We start from the raw sequence: 22,631 nt of genomic DNA, 5'->3' as shown, positions 1-22,631 counted from the left end.
TTGATCCTTGGTACCAGAAAAAAAAAAAAAAAAAAAAAGTACCTGAACGAGGAAACATAGGCGAAGAGGCAGGGAAGTTCCATGGAGGAAGTGTGGTATGAGGGGCTTTCTCTAAAACTGGTGTTGCAGTGTGCCAAAAGCCGCTTCTTAGAGGTGTGCTTCAGGCCAGGTGGCCTCAAGGCCCTGCTGGAGCATGAGAGCTTGAGAATTAGTGGGCCTGGGTGCCTGCCGGGCTCCTGGAAGCCTGTTCATCATGCCAAGAGATGTTAGTTGTGCGGGCTCTCTGGGTGACAATTTTAGAATGCTGCTTGCAAATTTTAACATATTTTTGTGCTTTTGTTTTCCTTCTCAGTCCAGCCAACCTTCAACAAAAATGAGACTCTTCAGCACTCTTGATCCTGAGCTCATGTTGCACCCAGAAAACTTGCCAAGGGCCAGTACTGTAGCTATGACCAAAGAGTACTCCTTCCTGCGCACCAGCGTCCCTCGGGGGCCCAAGGTGGGCAGCTTAGGGCTGCTGACACATGCCAAGGAGAAAAAGAGTTCCAGATCAAGCAAAATCCGGTCTCTGGCTGATTATAGAACTGAAGATGGAAGTGGTTCCGGTGGCCTTGCTCCTGCTGCTGACTGTATTGGGAGCTCCCTGAAGCAGAGCAGGGGCAGCACCTCAGTGGTGTCTGAGGTCAGCCTGTCCCCCGAGACTGATGGCCGTCTTGAGAATGCCTCATTGACTGGGGACAGTGTGTCAGAGGCCGACGGAAACGAGAGTGACAGCTCCTCACACAGCAGCCTCTCCACCCGCGGAACCTGCAGTGTCCTGGGGAACATGATGGTCACACAGGGAGCTGCCTACATGGTTAATGGCCAGGAGATTGCCACAGAGACCCTGGGCCATTTCCCTTCAATTAAGGATATCCTCCAGGCCTCGGCAGCAGAGTACCAAGACCAGGGGCAGGAGGTCAACGGGGAGGTGCAGAGCCGCAGAGACAGTATCTGCAGCAGGTGGGCAGTGGCTCAGCCTCCTGCACTGCTCTCAGACCATTGCCAGGCACAGTGTTCCTTTCTTAACACCACCTGTAGTGTTCACAAAAGCGTTTCATTTACAGCTCTGTGCTTTGAAAGTAGAATCAGATCTAGGGCTAGGGATTTAGCTCAGTGGCACTGTGCCTGCCTTGCAAGTGCAAGGTCCCGAGTTTGATCCCCAGTACCAAGAAAAAAAAAAAGGACCCAGATCCAATCAGCAACTGCTTGAGTTATTGGCACATACTGTCTTCCAGTGTTTGTAGCCCTGTCTCTGTGTCTACACTTATGTTCATGAAGCTCATACTTCCAGAGCCTGCTCCAGTGGCAATTGCTGGAAAGGCCTCCTATGGGAGGCCACTCTGTCTGAGCTCAGCTCATTACTGAAGTCTACTTATTTATTTTTAAAAATTTGGGGGAGAACAGCAGGGCTTGTGGAATTGGGGAACAGAGTGAAGTGTTAAAAGAAGGATCCTTGGCATGATCCCATCTCTTGACCTTGTGCCTCTGTCCTCAGTGTGTCCATGGAGAGCTCCCTTGCTGAAGCACAGGATGAAATGTTGCAGGTTCTTAAAGAAAAAATGAGACTTGAAGGACAGCTGGAGGCTTTATCACTAGAGGCCAGTCAGGTAAGGGATGTTTGAGTGTGTGATTGTCCAGTCTTTGAAAAGAATGTGTGGTTCTTTGTTGGGTACAGTTTTGCAAGTGTTTGTGAGCTGCCTCTGGACTGGCCACACTTGTGAGTCACGGTTGTCTCCCTGTATTGGCAGTCTTGTTAACACACTGGACAGAAGTGACTCACTTTTCTGAAAGTGTGTGGTTGCTTGATACTTCCAGGCACTTCAGGAAAAGGCAGAGCTGCAGGCCCAGCTGGCTGCCCTACACACCAGGCTGCAGGCCCAGGTAGAGCGGAGCCACAGCAGCCAGCAGAAGCAGGACTCCCTCAGCTCCGAGGTGGACACCCTGAAGCAGTCCTGCTGGGACCTGGAGCAGGCCATGACTGACCTGCAGAACATGTTGGAAGCCAAGAATGCCAGCCTGGCATCTTCAAACAATGACCTACAGGTGGCAGAGGAACAGTACCGGAGACTGATGGCCAAAGTTGAGGACATGCAGAGAAGCATCCTCAGCAAGGACAACACAGGTGAGGCTGGGCTCGAGCTGCTGCTGCTGGACCTGGCACCTGGCCTCCTGGTGAACTCAGCTGCAGGTGGCATTAACGTATGACTGATACTGGGTGTCTACTTGCTAAAGTGAATACAGCTTTGGTTGAACTGACATGATTCTGTACATTTTTGCATGAACATCCAGGGGAATGAGTTAGGTCTCAGAAATTGGCTTTGCCTGTAATCCCAGCACTCAGGAGACTGAGGCAGGAGGATCTCTGTGAGTTCACGGCCAACCTGGGCCACGTAGTGAGACTGTTTCCAAAAAACCAGTAAAATGGGCCAGGGATGTAGCTCAGTGGCTCCATGCCTGCCTGGTAAGGGCAAGGTCCTAAGTTCGATCCCCACTACTGGGGGGTGGGGGGACGGACAGACAATAAAATACATTTTAAAAAATAAAAATTTTGAAAAATATCTTCGGAATGATAACTGCATTCTTTAGTTTGGGGTATAATTTAGGTATAAAAGTACCTGAGTTTTTGGTTCTGTGATTTGGGCTATCAGCGCCTTCCTGGCTCCCTTTGTGCTCCTCCTGCCCTGCCCTTGCTGATGTTAAGAATTGGCCACACATGCAGACCAGCAAGAGTTGGGGGCAGCCGGCCCAGGACTCTACTGCTGCGTTTGCTGGTAGCTGACAGCCATGGCCAGGTGGTTTGAAGGCAGTGCCAGGGTGTCCATGGCAATCTCGTGCACACAGTTGGTTTGCAGTACTTGAGATTCCATAACTGAATTTGCCTACTTGCTTAAATTTATTTGCAGCTCCCAATCCAGTACTCATAGCTCTTCGTGGCCTTTTGTGGACATGTGGAGAGTGACAAAAACTTGAGTTCCCAATGTACCTGTGGCTGGCTGCAGGAGTGTGCTGCCCTCTTGTTTGCCTCAGGTCTTCCCTTCCCCAAGACTTTCCCTCAGCTCAGGCTATGAGCTAGGTCCTTTCTGTAGTCTTTTCAGGGCCAGACTTGTGTGTCTGTTCCTCACAGTGGTTTTGCTGCTTAAAATGCCCCCAAACACTGGTGTGCTCAGTGTGAGGGACTGTGAGCTATTAGTGGAGAAGATGTGTTGGTTAGGGGAACTTTGCTCAGCAGCCATGGCTGACTCATAGCTACTGGCCATCAGCTCGATATTGAGGAAAGAAAACAGATATTAAGGTGTCTTTAAACAGCCACATGTAAATAAAGGTTACACGTGGCTTGATGAATATGTGACTGAAAGCTTGCCAGAACCCAGCCCTGTGTCTCCCAGGAGCAGTGGTCTACATCCACAGTGCAGTGGCAACTTTGTAGCGCCTGGCTCCTGAGATAGCCAGGTCCACCTTCCCTGCTCTCTGTAGGGCCAGCTTCTTGTCAGATGCCCAAAGAGCTCATGCCCTCCTGTGCTGCTGGCAGGCCTAAGTGGTCTGTGCTTTCTCCCTTTCAGTGCATGACCTCCGACAGCAGATGGCAGCCCTGCAGAGCCAGCTCCAGCAAGTGCAGCTGGAGCGCACGACGCTGACCAGCAAGCTGCAGGCATCGCAGGCTGAGATCGCATCTCTGCAGCATGCCCGGCAGTGGTACCAGGAGCAGCTTGCCCTGGCCCAGGAGGCCCGGGTCAGGCTGCAGGGTGAGGTGGCCCATATCCAGGTATGGCCCATGGACTTCGTTCAGCACGACAGGCATATGCCCTGTACCTTGGGGAACCATACTTTTATCTTAAACTAAAAGGATGTTTCCATTAAAGTGTGCTATCCATGAGTGTGCTCTGTACCCCTCCTGTGCAGGGTACTCCTCTGCATGACCTTCTCACACAGAGCCTTCTGGCTTCTACCTGAGTCTTTCATTCTGAAATGCCTGCTCTGGGATGCCCCAGGCTCTGCTAGTCAGCTTCAGCCCTCTTTTGAAGGGTAACTCTTCCCTCAAATTCACACCTGCTGGGTCTCAGGGGTCCCCCACCTGGGCGCCTTGCCCTGCATCCCTCCCCTGTGACATTCTCCATCAGGCACACAGTATGGCAGGCGTTCCCTTCCTGGCCTTGGCTGCTTGAACTGAGGAATATATAATCACCAAATTATTCCTATGTGAACTCTTACTTCCAGGTCCTGTAGAGGACATTTTCTTTTTTCTTTTCTTTTGACTGTATAGAGGACATTTTCTTTGCTTTGTTACTAGATGCTGGCCACACCAGCCTTTGGTTCTCCTTATGTGGGAACATGTGTTATTCTTTTTTTTTTTTTTTTTGTATTAAATTCTTTTATTGGTACATTGTAGGTATACAACACAATTACATTTCTCATTGGGAATTGTACTTTTATATAATGCATCTTGGTGAACATGTGTTATTCTGTGTGTCACTGGATGGGGTGGCATTGATGTATGTGCACGTCGGCATGAGGCTGGCAGTCTCAGGTAGCGTGCTTTGGAGATGAGGGGAGGAACAGGAAGCTGCTGGAATGCACTTTGCTCTGAAGCTTAGTGCCTAGAGTGAAGTAGCTGAAGAGTACTTTTGGTCAACCTTCTGAAAATTTAACTGTGGGCTTTTTTTTTTCCCCAGATAAAATATTACAGATTCATTGAAATTTTATTTTTCAAGTACAGCATATAAAATACCATCTCCACCAAATGTTCCTTTTCTTTTTTTTTTTTTGGTACTGGGGATCGAACACGGGACCTTGCGCTTGCAAGGCAGGTGCTGGAACCACTGAGCTGAATCCCTGGCCCTCCTTTTCTTTTTTATCTAGAGTTTACAAATGCAAAGCAGAAGTGTTCTTAAGTTTATATTACATTTTTTAAGCTAAAGGACCATATGGAAAAGTATTTCTTATACTCCAGTGTACTTGAACATCAGTCATTATGCAAATTAATGCACCACAAGCTGCAGTGCATTTGTACCAGGGTAAAGCATTTAGAGAAATGAGCAAGATTTTCTGTGTAAACAAGTCAGAAATGCAATTTGGAAGACAGAAATAAAGGGGGAACCAAAGGAAGTGGCCGTTTGAGAACCTTCTTGCTTTCTTTTGGTGCCCAGGTTCACTGTTGTGGAATTAGGGTTTTTTGCTGGTTTGCCCCTAATTCTCCCTTGGTTCCCAGTAGCTGTTCACAGGGTGAAACGCGTGGAGCAGACTGCCGTCCTTCTGTGCCTCGACACCACACGGCCATGCCACCTTCCCTTGCCCCAGCGGCTTCTTTTCAGCCCAAAGCTGTCCTCACTGTCACACCTTCCACCCTCAGTCCAGACAACCGCTGGGACTAGAGTTGGGGGGGCAGTCCAGCCACAGGCCTGTCAGTGTTGCCCTCGCCCCTGGGGAGCTGGCCCCAGGCCCCTTTTCATGGGGAGACGGTCAGCTGAGGCAGGCCCCAGACTGGAGCAGGGCAGCCTGTGGGTGAGTCCCGGGGTGGGGCAGGCCCTGCTGCACAGGCCATCAAGAGGGAAGCTGGTGCTGTTGGTGGGCAGAGACTCTTACCCTGATAGCTTGGGACAGGATGTTCTGCACTTAACGTCTGAAGCTGCGCAGCTTTCTACCCTCGTGTCTTTCTTTGAAGGTTGGACAGATGACCCAGGCTGGCCTCCTGGAGCACCTGAAGCTTGAGAATGTGTCTCTGTCCCAGCAGCTGACAGAGACACAGCACAGGTCCATCAAGGAGAAGGAGCGCATAGCTGTGCAGCTCCAGAGCATTGAGGTGAGGGTTGGGCTGTGGTGGGTGCCAGTTTCTGTTTGCCTTTGGTGTCACTGGCAAGAGTGAGAAAACACACTGCACTTAGTCCTAAGCATAATATGTGCACGTAAACATAAGCATGCATACATCTTATATTATGTATATATGTAAACATGGATGTTTCTAAAAGCTGCGTAGGGCTCAGGGGCCCCACCCTGTGTTGGACCTGCATGTCGGTGTCACCTTGGGGCCCGGGCTGGAAAGAGTGGATGGGGGGAGCAGGGTCTTGCTGTGTCTTGCATGCTGGATGACATGGTGTTTCTTCGTGTAGGCTTTTGTGTTTATTCCACACACTTCACCTGTGTTGCTAGTTCGTCTTCCCGCACCACATGAGGTCTTTATTACTGCTGCTGCTGTCTGCCCAGTCATCTTTACGTGATACATGGTGCCACTGAGCTAAATCCCCAGCCCTCCTGCTTGCTTTTTGTGCCTGTGAGAACCTGGGAGATTTCTTAATCACTCAGAGCCTGGTTTCCTCTTTTATAAAATAGATAGTAAACTTGTTTAATGTCCTTTTTAGAAAACATAAAGAAGAAACTGTAACATGTAACACTCTCACCTTGTGCTGAGAGTGCTGCTATAAGTTTTGTTCCTGCCCTTTTGTAAAAAGTCATACAGAAAGTCCACTTTCCTCAGACTTTTCTCTTTTCTCATCTTGCTACTTTGTACCTGCCTCCTTTTCTGTGTGAATCACGGGGCTCTTTGGCTTGGATAATGGAAGAGAGTCATCATCATATCAATGTAATGGCAAAGGGCTCAGTTAAAAAGACCAAAAACATTTTGAGATTGTTTTTTTTTGGTACCAGGGATCAAACTCAGGACCTTATGCTTGCTTTTGAGGCAGGCACGGTGCCACTGAGCTAAATCCCTGGCCCATTTTGAGTTATTAACTAGTCTTTTTCCCTAAGAAATGTACTAAGATGCCAGGTCTCATTCACACAGTCAGAATGGAATGAGTACCATATCCTATGGTTCCTTCTCTTACTTTGTTTTACTAAGTGATACAGAGCAGCAGTCTTGTCAAAGAGAAAATTTTATGTACTATATTCCGGAAGGTGGAACATGCTGCCCGCTGTTCTCCCACTAGAAATACCAAGGAGGCTAATCCATCCCTTGATCCCAGTTCTTTTTTTCTAAGCCTGGGTCTAGCTGTTGCCCAAGCTGTTGTCAGTCTTGTGGGCTCAAGTGATCTTCCTGCCTCAGCCTCCCAAGTTGCTGGGGCTGCAAGTTTGCACCACTGTGCTAGGCAGATCCCCCTTCTTTTTTTTTTTTTTTGGTGCCAGGGATCGAACTTGGGTTCTTGCACTTGCGAGGCAGGCGGCAGAACCACTGAGCTAAATCCCCGGCCCCAGATCCCCCTTCTTAACACTGGTGTTTGCCTGCCACTCCCTTGGGTCAGTCCCATGCTAGGAGTCACCCTGTGGCAGGTGAGCAGCATGAGCCCCTCACTGAGTAGCTTGTACACAGGATAGAGATGTGAACAAAGGGCATTTCAGCCCAGCAGGTTTCCCTAACCCTAGGCTGCTGTTTTCCCTGCTTTTTAAATACTGTTTCCTGGGCCCAGGCTGACATGTTGGATCAGGAAGCAGCCTTTGTGCAGATTCGGGAGGCAAAGACAATGGTGGAGGAGGATCTTCAGAGGAGGCTAGAAGAGTTTGAGACCGAACGGGAGCAGCTGCAGAAGGTGGCAGACTCAGCAGTGGCCCTGGAGCAGCAGTTAGAACAGGCAAGTACCTGCTGCAGCCCTGGACTCAGGCACACAGAGGCCCTGTGGCCATGGGCCCGACCAGTGTGCACAACCAGGGCTGACTACAGCCAGCCTGTGTAGTGACCTCTCCTGTGAGGCTGCTAGGCAGTGTGGGTTGTGTTGGGTTGTTTGTGGAATATGTGCAAAGGATTACCATCAGACCATGAGTGCCAGGTTACCTCTGTTCATGCTCTGCATCAGAATTTTGCTTTTTTTTTTTTTTTTTGAGACAGAGTCTCACTATGTAGTTCAGGGTGAAGTTTGAAAGCACTATGTATCCCAGGCTGGCCTTGAACTTGTGGCAGTCCTCTGGCCTCAGCTTCCCAAGTGCTGGATTATAGGCATGTAGCACCGTGCCTGGCTCAGAATTTGGCTTTAAAAAGACCCTCCAAAGAGCCCATCGAAGTTATTTAGATCCTGAACAGGGAAAAACTTGTCAATGCAGGGGTGAGGACAGCAGGGTGAACTTACTTCTGTTTGCAGGTGAAGCTGACTCAGCAGCAGCGAGACCAGCAGCTCGTGGCGCTGCAGCAGGAGCACTTGGGCCTGGCGAAACAGCTCACCTTGGCGCAGGAGGCCCTGCAGGCTCGGGAACAGTCCCTAGAAGACCTTCACACCCGATACAATGAGCTACAGGCACAGCTGGAGGAGCTGCAAGGGGAGGCTGCTGTCAGGGAGGACACGGTCCGCTTCCTGCAGAACGAGAAGATTGTCTTGGAGGTGGCTCTGCAGGCAGCCAGGAGTGGCAAGGAGGAGCTTGATAGGGAAGCGAGGCGCTTGGAAGAAGGTACTGAGGAGACATCAGGACTTTTAGAGCAGCTGAGACAAGAGTTGGCTGTCAAGTCCAGCCAGGTAACCGGGGCAACACCATGTTGTGATCATCCTCCCATGCATGTGGGAGAATTCTGTAGGGCAGGGGCCCCAGTGGCTCATGCTCTGCCCCAGCTCCACCTAGGCTTCTGGATGAGAAAAACACAGAACTGGGAGCCTGAGTTTGGTTTAGGGCTTTTAAAAGTCATCTGCCAAGAAATACCATCTTCTGTCTGCTGAGGATATGGACCTGAGCCTAGGGAGGAGCTATAAGAAACTTAGTTTCTTGAGGTGAGATAGGGCACAGGGAGGGGCAGGGAGGACCTGTCAGCCACCCTGGGATCCCAGTACTGAGACCACAGCCTGGCAGCAGGTCATACCTGGCAGGAACCAGTCAGCTAATAGTGCAACACAGTTGGGTGTAGGCAAATGTATTTTTAAAATCTGGACAGAGTGAAGAAGGATGTGCAGGAAGTAAAATTAACATTAGGGAATGGCTCAGCCCTTACATCTCCCTCCACAGGGTCAAGTGTAAGAGGGGCTCTGATCTGTTTCCTTTGGGGTGTTCATTTAGAAGGGTCATCAGGGTTCTCTACTGATTCGTATCTTGGTTAGGGAGACCTGGGCTAGCACTAGACAGTGTTGATCATATCAGCATTTTACCTGCATTGTTACTGACAAAGCTGGTTGCAGGTGCCCTTGAGTTATGATGCTTTTCCTAATGAGATGGAAGGTAGCAGGGTGGTGTTACTTTCACCCTGAGCTACTGTCTTTCTAATTCTGAAGTCTCTTCCTGACCTGAGAACCAGAGGCAGCCTAATGAAGAAATATGACTGTTCCCCAGCCTCCAGCCTGCTGGGTATCAGTCCCTGTGGCCCTCACTGGCATGGATGCTCATCCTTGGGCATCCCTGAGACTGCCCTGTCCACACGGGCTGCCTTTGGCCTGGGTCCCTTTCTTCTGCCTTTTCTGTGGAACTGCACAGGGTCAGGGGAACGTGACAAGGATGCTTACAGGGGATAAATGATGTATCTGGAACAACTGGTGCCTTGGTCCTTCGTGGATAGTTCCTGATGGAGAAGCTTAGAGCCACCTCCATATTGCAGGAAAGAATGTTCATTCCTCACTGGGCCCAAGTGATCACATGCTCCTGTGGAACATGTTCTAGTCTCAAAGGAGAAAACAGAAACAGCCTCTTCCCTAACTGGGACAGATGTGCTGACCCCATACCTCCAGGACAGTGACCCAGACACACGCACGCTGACCCTACACCCCTAGAATGGTGACCCAGGTGGGCACACTGACCCCCACACCCCCAGGACAGTGAACAAGATGAGCACAGTGACCTCCACACCCCAGGACAGCGACCCATTCAGGCACACTGACCGCATCTTCAGGACAGTGACCCAGGCAGATGCACTGACCCAGACCAGCTGCTGCGTGGTGAACAACGTTTCACTGTGATGGCTTCGGGGGGCTGTCACATCGCAGCATGACTGTCATTTGATGTGGACCTGTGCCTTTCTTGCTATGTGCCACGAGGGCCCTCGTGTCACGTGGCTTCTTCAGAAGCATCTCCATGTGGTTGGGTGTAGCTTGGTGAGCTCTCTGACCCTTTAGGTGGGAGGCTGCAGGGCCTGGGGCCCCTGCATGCTGAGGTTCTCTGGAGCTCAGCCTCACTGTTCTCTACATAGTGTTTGTGGCTGCTTTTGTGCTGCAGGACCTGACCAGAGAAGTTGCAGCAGATGCATGGCCCACTGGCCATTCCAGGGAGGGCTGTGGATATCTAGTCCAGAACGCTCCCTCCACACCCCTCCTCACTCCCCCATCTTGGTGCTGTTATGGGGTGAGGAAAAAGGATGTGGGGCTGTGTCCTGCCTGCGCACCTGGACTACTGGCCTGCATGGGGTTTCCTCTTTGTGCTGCCAGAGCACAGGCCTCCTAGACCCCTGAGGCCACCTATGTGCAAACCCGTCCCGTAGGTGGAGCACCTGCAACAGGAGGCGGCCTCCCTGAGAAAGCAGACACAGAAGGTGAAGGAGCAGTTCCTTCAGCAGAAGGTAGGACATAGTTTTCTCAAGTGAAACACGTGTCAGATGCAGCCCTTTGTGGTCTGTTGGCTTTGGTAGAATGAAATCATTCAGAAGGATGGAAAGATCCAGATCCTCCACACGTCCTGTCACAGTCTGTGAGGTCAGCATGTCCCCGTGTGGGCCATGCGAGGCACTTACCACTGTGGTGTTTGTCACAGCACCCTGTTACTGTCACTCCAGAGAGCCATGTGTGTTGAACGTTGTGTGCAGGTTGTTGTCTGTCATGTGAAGTATCTTTGAAAAGTGCTTGCCGCGGTCCAACATTACAACAGATTAGTGTCCCCGGAAGACATGAGACACAGATTCTGTGTGTGGAAGCAGTGTTTCCTATGGAGGATGCCTCTGATTCACACTCCTCACAGGGGCCCGCCCAGGTGCCCCAGGAGGCTGTGAGAGGAAGCTGTGCTTTATTTAAGTGGTGTTTTGGTTTGTCACTTACTGGCCTGTAAGGGAGAACCTTGCAGCCATGCAGCCAAGGTCCCTCAGATGGACAAGGGCCCTCGCCCCCTGTAAGGCCCAGGTCACTAGGATGCTGCCTCTCCTAGTGCAGAGCAGTGGGATACCTCAGTGGGTAGTGTCTTACACTGGGTGAAATACATTGTCTTTAGCTCAAATGTTATGCTCTAGCTGAATGGTAAATGAGTTGGTTTTTTTGTTTTGTTTTGTTTTTGTTTTTTGGGGGGGACCAGGGATTGAATTCAGGACCTTTGGCTTGCAGGGCAGGCATGGCACCACTGAGCTAAATCCCCAGCCCCGGTAAATGAGTTGTTTTAAGCTGTCATGCCCCTGGTAAGCCCCCACTGGGCACCAACTCTAGCAGTGTTGTGTGCAGGTGATGGTGGAGGCCTACCGGCGGGATACCACCTCTAAAGACGAGCTCATTAGTGAGCTGAAGGCCACAAAAAAGCGACTGGACCTGGAGATGAAGGAGCTGAGGCAGGAGCTGCTCAGGCTGCAGGGAGGGAAGAGGGCCGTGGAGGTGGAGTACTCTCGCTTGCAGAAGGAAGTGTCCCTGGCCCACCAGCAGATGGCTGACCTTGAGGAGCACCTCCAGTCAGCACAGAAGGAGCGAGACGAGATGGAGACATACCTGCAGGTCTGCCTGAAATGTGTGGGGCGGGGTTTCCTGTGTGCAGGGAGCAGTTGGAGGGTGGCCCAGGTCTAGGGCAGAGTGCATGCAGAACCCTGTCGGTCTCCATGAGATTCACAACATAGAAAGGACCAAAATGTCCGGCAAAGGGAGGGGACAGATGCCCATCATTCAGCGGTTTGCAGTGAGGCCTAGGAGGGCCCTGGGGAATCCAGGCAGGTACACAAGGAAAGTGAATTTCCTGCCAACCTACCCTTCCTCACCATACTGCTCATGCTCCAGACACAGTAATGGGAACTCTACAAACTTTCATTTGTCAAAGGCAGACATCTGCAGCAAGTGGCTTTGCACTTCTCACAGGCCTTTTTTTCTTTGAAGTCTTTGCAGTTTGACAAAGAGCAGATGGTCACTCTTACAGAGGCCAACGAGGCACTGAAGGAGCAAATAGAAGCACTGCAGCAAGAGGCCAAAAAGTGAGTCTGCACACAGCGTGTCTGTGGTTGTGGGTGATGCCCTCAATGAGGACTAACTCTGCCTCTGGAGAGGTAGCTGAGGGCATTCAGGTCCAAGTTTAAAGCTCCACCAATACTGAGCACTTGCTTTTTCTACAAAATAGTCCTGGAGTTCCTAAGCTGGTTTACTCATGCATCCTTTAACAAGAGCTACCTTTTAAAATTATTTTTGATGGTGCTAGGGATCCGCCCCAGAGCCTTGTGCTTGCTAAGCAGTCTCTACCATGAGACACACCCCAGCCCAGACACTCCCGTTCCTTTCTCTTTTCTTTCAGCTTTTTGTGCCACATACTTACAGCAACATCCTGCAGCTCCTGCTCTCTCACCAAGGGCAACACAGTGGTATTCCTCCTATACCTCATTTTGTGCTCACATAATCCTGAACACAAGCCTTCACAGGCACATACGTGTGTACTTGTGCACACATGTGCACACATGTGCAGATAGCCTTTGAGGCTTTTTACCTACATACCATGGCCTGTGCTGCTTGTCTCTTTTGGCTGATTCCCTAATGAGCCTAGTTGTGGGATTTCCTGCTGACTATCAGGAAGAATGCTGGGTGCACTTCTGTTAGGTAGGAGCGGGCTGTTACCCTGCCCTTACCAGGTCATTTCAGAACTGCTCCAGGAGGAGGGCAGGTCTAGCAGACATGACTCAAACTCCTGAAGCTCTTGCTTCCTCTGTGGCTTCCAGAGGTCCCTGCCATGCGTGTTCCTTCACCTCCCAGGGCCTCCAGGACAGGTACTCACCTGCTGCCTGCCCTCATGCTCCCCTTGGCAGCCAGGCTGGGGCAGTAATCGGGATTGGGCTAAGCTTGGGTCTAAGCCCCGCCCAGCCCTTGAGGGTGAACAGGATGCCATTCACTAGCCCTTAGCACTGGGCAGGAAGGCCAGGAAACTGGGCAACGGCATTGGAGGTCAGCCGCCTCCTCTGTGTCTCCTTCATGTCCCAGGGCCATCACAGAGCAGAAGCAGAAGATGAAGCAGCTGGGCTCAGATCTGACCAGTGCCCAGAAGGAGATGAAGACCAAGCACAAGGCCTACGAGAATGCTGTGAGCATCCTCAGCCGCCGCTTGCAAGAGGCTCTGGCTGCCAAAGAGGCTGCAGACATGGAGCTGAGCCAGCTCAGAGCCCAGAGCACCAGCAGTGACAGTGACCCTGTCCTACATGTAGGTAAACCCCACCTCGCTCTCCCAGAGCCATGGAGACTCTTTGAGTGTAGGGCAAAGATGTTTTATAAACATTTTCTCCCCCTAAACCCATCTAAAAGAGAATTTTTAAAGCTGGTAGAACTGAAAAGTGTGGGTAGCATTTCTTTGAAATACACAGGTATCGTTAGTGACTTGTGCACAGTACCCATAGCCTCGTCATCCCTCAGCAGTGTGTAGTGGGGAACTGTTTTCACCGAGAAGCCTCCATGGTCTGGAGAAACTGTGCTCTGGCTGCGAGGCACAAGTAGGACCTGCCCTGCACTCTGCTCTGGCCATGCAGCCCAGGGTCCTGGAGTGTGGACAGAGGAGTGGCTGAGCGAGGGAGGGGTACGGGTACAGTGGGGCTGGGCCAGTGTTTGGCAGGAGGAGGATGCCCTGGAGAGGCAAAGAGGGCATTTTAGGTGGAAGGAGCTTGGGCTTGGCCTTGCTGATAATGAAGCCCAGACAGCTACCTGTGGGGCTCCTCCTGTCCTGTATTGGGCACCAGCAGGCAGTGGGTTAGGACCCTGAGATGGGAGAGACAGGCAAGAGGCAGCACTGATTCTGCCACAGTGGTCCAGAAGTGGAAAGAGCAGGACAGGAAACAGGCCACCAAGGGCAGTAGAAGAGGACAACGGAGTGGGCAGATTTGGGCTCCATGGGGAGGGGCGGCGTTGAGATCAGAGTGAGGTGCAGGAGGTTGGGTGGGGAGAAGGAGCCTCAGAAGGGGACTGGGCTGGGGCCGTGACTGGAGCTGCCCCTCCTGCGCGTAGCACTGTGTGCAAGGAACCCCCTGCTTCCATCTGCTGGGATGAACAGCAGGGCCATGTCCTGGGGAGGATGGAGGCCCTGGGGTCAAGGGGAAGCCGGTGCTTATGGGGGCCCCGGTGTACCTGTGCCAGCCTTGCTGGCGAGAGATGGGCACCTGCAGAACCCCGTAGTCTTCACATGCAGAAGCTCACAGTCCTCTCATCCTTGCCAGCTTTGAAGCTTACTGTTTTCTACTTTTACTAGAAGGGGTTAAATTTTTCCGGAGTGAATTTGTTTGAATTATACTGGTTACATTTCTTTATCATTGTATTTCTTTTTCTTTTTTAAAAAATTGTTACTCTTTTTTTGTTTTTGTTTTATTGTTTGAGACAAGGTCTCACTAGCCTTAAACTCACTGTGTGAACTCATGGTAATTCTCCTGCCTCAGCTTCAGAGTGCTAGGATCATAGGCATGTGCTGCCATGCCGGCTTATCATTGCATTTCTCATGTGAAATTTTCCTGTCTCCTGTCCACTTAAAGAGTTCATGAGTTGGAAGAGACTATATCATAACATGGTGCTTTCTTGTTCAATTGAGTAAATACTCCTCCCCCTTAGTGACTATAAAATATCAAGGGTGCTGTGTATGGTGGGGCACACCTGTGATCCCGACTCCTTGAGAGACTGTGGCAAGAGGATCTCAACTGTGAGGCCAGCCTCGGGTGTTTAGCAAGACCCTGCCTTAGAATAAAAGAAAGTAAAGGATGTAACTCAGTAGTGGAGCACTTGCCTACCATGTACAAGGCCCTGGGTTCAATCCCTAAGTATGGCAAGAAAATCCTGAGAGAGCATCTATTCAATTGTCATGTTTCTTATTACTTTAAAATCTCTCTTCTTTACTCCTTTGGATCAGCTGGAACCTGCAGCTGACAGTCATGGGTTTGGTCTGTAGTGTTACCATGTGTCTTTGATCCTCAGTCAGAGGAAATCAGAGCAGGTAGGGGTTAGAACCTTCCTCAGGAAGTAGTTGAGTGGAACCAGAAGCGTGTTCAGAACAGGACCTCCACCATGGTGGCAGCAAGTGTGTCTGGCATGTGTAAGCATGTGTGTAGTGTGTGCACATCTGCCCACGTGTGAACATGTGCCTGCGTGTATGAACAAGTGTGTGTTATGTTCGTGATCCAGAGTGCAGCTCACACACCACAGAGCCCTTACTGCTGGTTAGACTTTTTTTCTGTTTTCCCAGAGCATTTACTGTTTAATGGGATGATCTGTTGTCTGTGTGGGTGGTACCTGTCTGTGTCATAGTGTATGAATGCTGTGGTTGGTGACCTCAGACCCTTTCGCGAGAAGAAGTGTGTGAGAGCATGACTGGCACGAGGCCAGGCAGCTTCAGGGCCAGAGTTTCATGGGAGGCTTGGGGTGAGGACCTGTCATGGGTTGATGACCAGCCACACTGCGCCATCTACTGTAGGAGAGGATCCAGGCACTGGAGGTGGAACTGCAGAGCATTGGCCACAGCAAGCTGATGCTGGAGAAGGAGCTTCAGGAGGTGATTGCCATGACGAGCCAGGAGCTGGAGGAGTCCCGGGAGAAGGTGCTAGAGCTGGAGGACGAGGTAACCCCGAGCTGTACCCAGCACAGAGCACAGAGGCAGGCCAGACTGTCCCCCACACTCTATGGAGGGTTGCGACATTGTCAGCCATTTATATCCAGTGGAATGGTCACTGGGATTCGTACTGGAAACTTCTACTTGGTTAGAAGGCTTTGGTTACAAACTCTAACTTGAACCTTTAAAAGAACTCAGAGTGAGAAGCAATTCTAGCTTCAGGTGGCATGTACTGCAGCTCGATGCTGTCACTGAGCCATGGTAGCCCCTGGCCCCTCCACCAGGAGTTCCAGGGGGCCATCTGTCCCTCCAGGGCTGCCTGCTTCATTCAGCAATCTGTCTCATCTTGAAATGTGTTGCTGAGGTCAGCCCAGTTCATGTTCATCTGTGCAGTGGCTCCGCTGGCTGCACAGTCCCTGCACCCTCTTCCCGGGAAGCTATGGTCCCTGGAGAGTAGCTGCCATAGCCCCTGCAGCCTCAGTCATGGATCGAGGGCAATGTGTGCTGGCTCTACTGCCAGCTGTTTCCTGCTGAAAACCACCCTCCTGTTTCTGGGAGCACAGTGATTCCATGTAGCACAACAGGTCATTTCAGTCACTTTGACGTTTTAGCTTCAAGAGTCCAGAGGCTTCAGAAAGAAGATAAAGCGCCTTGAGGAGTCAAATAAGAAGTTGGCTCTTGAGTTGGAACATGAGAGAGGGAGACTCACAGGCCTTGGACAGTCCAATGCAGCCCTGCGGGAGCACAACAGCGTCTTAGAGACAGCGCTAGCCAAGAGGGAAGCTGACCTGGTCCAGCTGAATCTGCAGGTATTTAGACTCAGGTGCCAGGGTAATGAGAGCTGGTGGGCCTAGTACACTATCAGTGTTGCACACATCATGTCACTGTGAGCACTCACGGGAACATGACCTCCTTGTCTTAGGGAGAAACAAACAAGAGCTTGGGGAGTCTGGTTAACTCGCAAGCCTAGATCTCTGAGCTGCAGGGGTAAAGTGGGGAGTTCTGAATGTGAAACCAGAGATCATTCATTCCTTTTGCATGGTGATCCTGGCAGGGCAGGCAGGCTGTCCTCCAGTCCTAGGCAGTCACAGGGGCAGTGGATATTCACCTTTGTCCTCACACAGGTCAGAACTGGGTCTAACCCAGACTGTTCTTAGCTCCTGGGTTCCACATCTGCTTTGTGGCCTGAGGGATGGCTGGGACTTCTGGGAGTCTTCAGAGAGGGCCACATTGTGCCCCCTTACCCCTTCCAGAGAGTATTTTCTTTACCCTTCTTCCCACCACTCCCATTCTCTACTGCCACACATGATGACGTTTGTGTTTGTACCCCAACATACATGTGTCACTGGGACCATGTGACTGTACCCCGTGACCTCAGATGCCTGCTGCCATAGCAGGGGCTCTCTTCACTGTTCCTCTCCGTAATGTCCTGTGGTGCGTGTGCTCAGCCTGCGGGGCTTCCTGCACGGCACCCACTGTGGGCTCTGCCAGTTTCTTGCAATGGTGCCTCCTTGCCATCCTTCTGCAATGTGGTCTAGGTGCAGGCAGTTTTGCAGCGTAAAGAGGAAGAGGATCGCCAGATGAAGCAGCTTGTCCAGGCCTTGCAAGCCTCACTGGAGAGAGAGAAGGCAGAAGTGAGCAGCCTCAAGAAGCAGGTGCGTGGCCAGCTGCCCACCCACAGCCCGCAGGGGCCTGGGAGGCACCTTTCCCACTCTGCTCCTTCTGGGGCTCAGTGTTGTCCATGCTGTGTGATGGTGACAGGCTGCAAGGTGGCATCATATTAGATGGCTACACAGTTATGTCCTAAGGGGGATGGACTGAGCATATTAGTCTCTGTTAGGAACAGGTATCCATGTCCTGCAGTGCTGATTTAGACACACACTGCCCATGTGGGTGATGTGCAGACAAGAAAGATGCCACTTGCACCCCTTTGTGCAGAAGCTGATGGCGACCTCCTCTGGCCCGGGCTTTTTTCTTCACCATTGGAACCTGAGCTTCCTGCTGAAAGTTTATTCTTACCTTAAAAGAAGGCATAAATAGCCAGATGTGGTTGCACATGCCTGTAACACCAACTATTCAAGAGACCAAGGCAGGAGGAATGAAAATTCAAGGCCAGCCTAGGCAACTTAGCAAGATCCTGTCCCAAATTAAAAAACATAAAATGGGGGCCGGGGATTTAGCTCAGTGGTTCCAGTGCCTGCCTTGCAAGCATAAGGTCCCGAGTTCGAGCCCCAGTACCAAAAAAACAAACAAACCGTAAAAAGGGCTGGGGATGTAATGGTAGAACACATGCCTAGCATGCACAAGGCCCTAAACCAGTACTACAAAAAAAGAAAAAAAGACAATTTATAAATAAAAGTGCTGGGGGAAGTAAATGACGTGTATGTGACTTTGATTTCTTTCTTTTTTTAGAAGACTTGTGAATTTTACTTATTTTTTCCTGTAAATGCATTTAGGCTTACCCTGATTTAACAATAGTACACAGTGGTTAAGCATTTTAAAAAGCACAAAGATGAGAGTTAGATCATCTCACATCTCCACCTAGTGACAATACTGTCAGTACCTTCCATTCGAGTTGTGTTCTTTTTCTTTTGTGATGCTGGGGATTTAACCCAGGGCTTTGTGCTTGCGGGGCAAGTACTCTACCACTGAGCTATGCTATGCATACCCCCACCTGGGGTTGTTGTTTTAATGATTTGTAAGAGTTCTTTTAAATAAAGTGCATGTTAGTGCCATTAGACAAGGAAACTAAATTATTAAAAATTGATCTCTCTTTTTCTTTTTTATTGGTTTGTTTGTTTTTTAGGTTTGTTTGTTGTTTTGGTACCAGGGATCGAACTCAGGACCTTGTGCTTGTGAGGCAGGCGGTAGAACCACTGAACTAAATCCCTGGCCCAATTTTTTAGATTTTTTGAAACTGGGTTTAGCTCAGGCTGGCGTCAAACTAATGATCCTCCTGCCTCAGCCTCACCCATTACATTTTTTGGATACTTTCAAGAATTTGCTTTCCTCTTAGAAATCTTGACAGAATCTGTTAGGTCTGAAAAATATTAAAATTTCAGAAAGGAGACTAGTTACATGATAGACTTGACAGTATGATGGGAAGGTAAATTGCTCTCAGAATACATGAATAAAATAGAAAGATGGAGATATCTTGACAGTCAAGAATTAATGTGTTCATTCAGCGGACACTAGCAACTGCATCCTGTTTGCTTGCTGCATGCTGAGCATCGTGGCAGGCACCCTCAGTTCTTTGGGGAACTCGTGTTGGATTGGGAGCAGCTCTGCCTGCTGGTGCTTATTGCCCGTCAAGCCTCAGGTGCCCCACAGAGCACCTCATGTGTGGGTAATGCCAGCTTCCTCCTTCATTATAGGTGGCTGCTGCCAGGGTGGAAGCTGGCCATAATCGCCGGCACTTCAAGGCAGCCACCATGGAGCTGAGTGAGGTGAAGAAGGAGCTGCAGGCCAAGGAGCACCTGGTGCAGACACTGCAGGCCGAGGCTGATGAGCTGCAGTGAGTGATGGGCCATGTGGCAACCCAGAGGGGATGGGGCAGCCACCTGCCCAGTGCAGTGATATGGTAGAGGCCAAGCTGCCAGGGTCTCCCGCTTTCGAATCACTTAGCTTTTACCAAATTGCTTAAGGGATCAATCAAGGGAGCCATTACCTGACTCTCATCCCAGGAAGCCTCATTCCCCTGGTGCGTTCCTGCCTTGCTCTTCCTCCCTGGGACAGGGAGCTATATGAGCACTCACTGTTAGACTGTGTCCCGGGCACCAAGAGGTCCTTGTAGCTCCACAATAGCATAGCATCAACTCAGACACACTGGGGCATGGCCATGTACACTGCAGCCCTGGTGTCCTCTGCTCACTATGTGATCTGTGAATGGGTGGTCAGCACTGTACCCTGAATGGTATGGACAGAGCTTGTCTTCCAGAGGGATTTGCAGGGTCAGGGGAGTATTACAAGCATCCAGCACCATCTGCAGCCTGAAGTGAGCAGTCTGGAGCTCACCAGGATGGCTGCAATCCACAGGCCATATCCAGAGTGGAAGGCAAGCTGGGAAGATGCTGTCATTTCATTCTTACCTTTTCTAATGTCAGGATTCAGGAGCGGAAACACTCCCAGGAGATAGCACAGTTCCAGGTGGACCTGGCAGAGGCCCGGACCCAGCTCCAGGTCCTGCAGCAGAAGCTGGATGAGCAGCTGAGCCAGCAGCCTGCGGGAAGCCAAGAGGTGACTACTGGACCCCTTACTCCAAGCCCTGCGTACTTGGAAAGGAATCTGTATGTTTTCCTAAATATTAAAAGATAGGCAGAAATAGCATACAGCCATGTTCCAGTATAAGAGCTCCAACTTTATAATTCCCTTGGTCGTGTAACCTTCCCCCTTCAGATGGAAAATCTCAAGTGGGAGCTGGATCAGAAAGAGCGGGACCTCCAGTCTCTGAAGCAGCAGCTGAACCTGACGGAGCAACAGGGCAGAAAGGAGCTGGAAGGAATACAGCAGCTGCTACAGGTGTCTGTTCCTGGGCTCTGGTGGCACTCGTGGCAGGTGTCTGTCCCCTGGGTCAGCTTTTCTGTGAAGCTGGTAGGGCTTGCTAAGATTCCTCATGTGGAAGTAAATGGCCACAGTCACAGTCAGAGCTCATTTGTCACCCAGAAATGATTAAATTCTTGAGGCTGGCTATGCAAGGCAACTAGATGGATATTGCTTGTGTCTGGGTACAGCTCTGGAGTTTCAGTGAGATGTTAGGGTATGATTGTCACTGGGCCCTTCAAAGTCTTGGTGTCCAGAGAGGAAACTGCTGAGAGGGAGACATCTCACATTTCATCCTATAAAAATCAGTCCAAGGCCACCCCACTTGAGACCCGTCCTGAAAACCCAGGAGTTATTCTCCTTCTCCTTATTTCCAGTAAAAACTCTCCTAACTTCCTCAAAAAATAAAAATAAATATCACTCCGCTAGAAGTGATTTACAAACGAAGGTCTCAACAGTGTGTTTCAGATCTTTTTGCATTTAAAAATCTCAATTCACTCTCTGTAGAATATCAGGTGTGAGCTAGAGATGGTGCAGGAAGATCTGTCCATGACCCAGAAGGATAAATTCATGCTCCAAGCTAAAGTGTCTGAGCTAAAGAACAACATGAAGACTCTGCTTCAACAAAACCAGCAACTCCAGCAAGATCTCCGCCGTGGCGTGGCCAAGGTGGGTTTCGGGTTCGTGTGCCCTGGGCTAACCCGGGTGCACTGGACAGTTGTGTGTGAAAATACATAATAATAGTAGATTCTGCTTGGATACCAGGCCAAATCATTTTACTTTGGTGCCTTTTCCCATAGAAAGTTTGCTGTTTTTCATGAATCCAAGTACCATTTTGTTTCAATAAGCTTTGTAAGCCAGATGAGAGAGTGACTGTGCTGAAATGGCTCTGCTATCCTGCTGCAGTGACATGTGGTTCAGGCTGGGCCCCTGGCTACATTGCCAGCCCTGCTCAGGTGCCAGCACAGCAGCAGATTTCCACTCAGTCCATGTGAATCAGCCAGGGGCAGAGGCAAAGAGCTCTCGCTGACTCAGGTTTATTTAGCATCATTTGCTGTCTGTCAAAAGTTGTATGTCCTAAAAAAAAAAAAGTTGTATGTCCTAGCTGGGTTTGATCATACAGGCCTTTAGTCCCAGCTATTCAGGAGGCTGAGACAGGAGAATTACAAGTTTGAGGCCAACCCAGGCAACTTAGGGAGAGCCTGTCTCAAAATAAGTGTTGAGGATGTAGCTCAGTGCTCTCTAGAATCAGTCTCCCTGAAGAAGGGGGGAAAAAGCTATCTGTCATAGAGAAGGGTGTTTACTAAGTTGGGAGCACTACTTAATTTCTTAGGAAAGCTCATAGAGACCATGGATCTCTGGAAGCTTCTGTCTGAACTTCATTTTAGGATCCAGCCATATCCTTTTTGAGTATCCTGACTTAGGTCATTTCTGCTTTGTCATGTACGTTAGGAATAAAGCTTTGCCACCCTGTGACCAACCTACCTGTCTACCTTTTTTTCTTCCTGTTTTTCGTACTGGAAATTGAACCTATGGCCTTTGTACCAAGCTACATCCCTCCCTCCCCTTTTTATATTATTTTTTATTTTGAGACAGGGTCTTGCTAAGTTGCCCAGGCTATGCTCAAACTTGTGTTCCACCTGTTTCAGCCTCCCAGAGTGCTGGGATTTGTACAGGCTTGTGGCTCCATATGCAGCTCAGCCAGTGTTTCTTGAACTCCAGCGATGGTCAGGCTGTGCTGATACAAAGAGCAGGACAGTCCCCCCAGGGCAAGCACCCATCTGACTCAGGTTGTGATGGGGAAACTGACAGGGCCCTTGGGCAGCTAATGATATGTTTGGGGTTTTTTGGTTATTTGTTTGTTTGTTTGCTTGTTTTTTGGTACAGAGGATTGAACTCAGGACCTTGTGCTTGCAAGGCAGGCGCTGGAACCACTGAGCCAAATCCGCTGCCCAAGCTAATGATATGTGTTTACAAACAGAGGAAAGAACCGAAGAGTGAGGCCAGCTCCTCTAGCCCAGCGACACCCATCAAGATCCCAGACTGCCCCGTCCCAGCCTCACTGCTAGAGGAGCTGCTGAGACCCCCGCCTGCTGTGAACAAGGAGCCCCTCAAGAACCTGAACAGCTGTCTGCAGCAGCTTAAGTATGCCCTGTGGCCCCCTGCATTAACTGTAAAGATGTGTGGCAGGGTTGACTTGGAGAAATTGCTCCTATGCTGCAGGGAGGAAGCAATGCTACCGTAAGTGGTCAGGAAGTGGGAGCTTCTCATGGGCAGGGCCTCTCCTTCGTGTTGTGAGGTGAAGGTTGCTGGGATTGAATGTTCCCAATGTTCCTTCAGAAAATGAAGCCCTGATGTTCTGCACCCATCAGCTGTCAGACAGGAAAGGCCAGTGTCATGGTCATGTGGGTCCCCAG

At 50.3% G+C, this 22,631-nt stretch overlaps 1 protein-coding gene across 9 annotated transcripts in view; it reads left to right on the top strand.

Moving 5' to 3' along the window:
- Golga3 (golgin A3) overlaps positions 1-22,631 on the top strand; it is a 43,277-nt gene that overhangs the window by 16,918 nt on the left and 3,728 nt on the right. For 5 of the 9 annotated variants that reach the window (XM_021257734.2, XM_021257740.2, XM_021257739.2 and 2 more), the window contains 19 exons: positions 353-1,002; positions 1,538-1,649; positions 1,858-2,164; positions 3,603-3,805; positions 5,702-5,839; positions 7,440-7,601; positions 8,106-8,474; positions 10,415-10,492; positions 11,346-11,621; positions 11,976-12,088; positions 13,080-13,296; positions 15,541-15,684; positions 16,287-16,484; positions 17,214-17,330; positions 19,050-19,189; positions 19,779-19,911; positions 20,071-20,193; positions 20,722-20,883; positions 22,196-22,359. In XM_021257734.2, the coding sequence (XP_021113393.2) occupies positions 353-1,002; positions 1,538-1,649; positions 1,858-2,164; positions 3,603-3,805; positions 5,702-5,839; positions 7,440-7,601; positions 8,106-8,474; positions 10,415-10,492; positions 11,346-11,621; positions 11,976-12,088; positions 13,080-13,296; positions 15,541-15,684; positions 16,287-16,484; positions 17,214-17,330; positions 19,050-19,189; positions 19,779-19,911; positions 20,071-20,193; positions 20,722-20,883; positions 22,196-22,359 (3,806 nt within the window). The remainder of the gene's footprint in view (positions 1-352; positions 1,003-1,537; positions 1,650-1,857; positions 2,165-3,602; positions 3,806-5,701; positions 5,840-7,439; positions 7,602-8,105; positions 8,475-10,414; positions 10,493-11,345; positions 11,622-11,975; positions 12,089-13,079; positions 13,297-15,540; positions 15,685-16,286; positions 16,485-17,213; positions 17,331-19,049; positions 19,190-19,778; positions 19,912-20,070; positions 20,194-20,721; positions 20,884-22,195; positions 22,360-22,631) is intronic. The other 4 variants (XM_004844035.3, XM_004844034.3, XM_021257736.2 and 1 more) reach the window with 3 other exon arrangements.

The sequence above is a fragment of the Heterocephalus glaber genome, unplaced genomic scaffold, assembly GCF_053883595.1.
Source record: "Heterocephalus glaber isolate CG9 unplaced genomic scaffold, H.glaber_assembly_v1.0 deba00001687, whole genome shotgun sequence".
In the NCBI taxonomy this organism is placed as follows: Eukaryota; Metazoa; Chordata; class Mammalia; order Rodentia; family Bathyergidae; genus Heterocephalus; species Heterocephalus glaber.
Note: the sequence above shows the minus strand (reverse complement) of the source record. Positions and strands in the feature narration are given on the sequence as shown.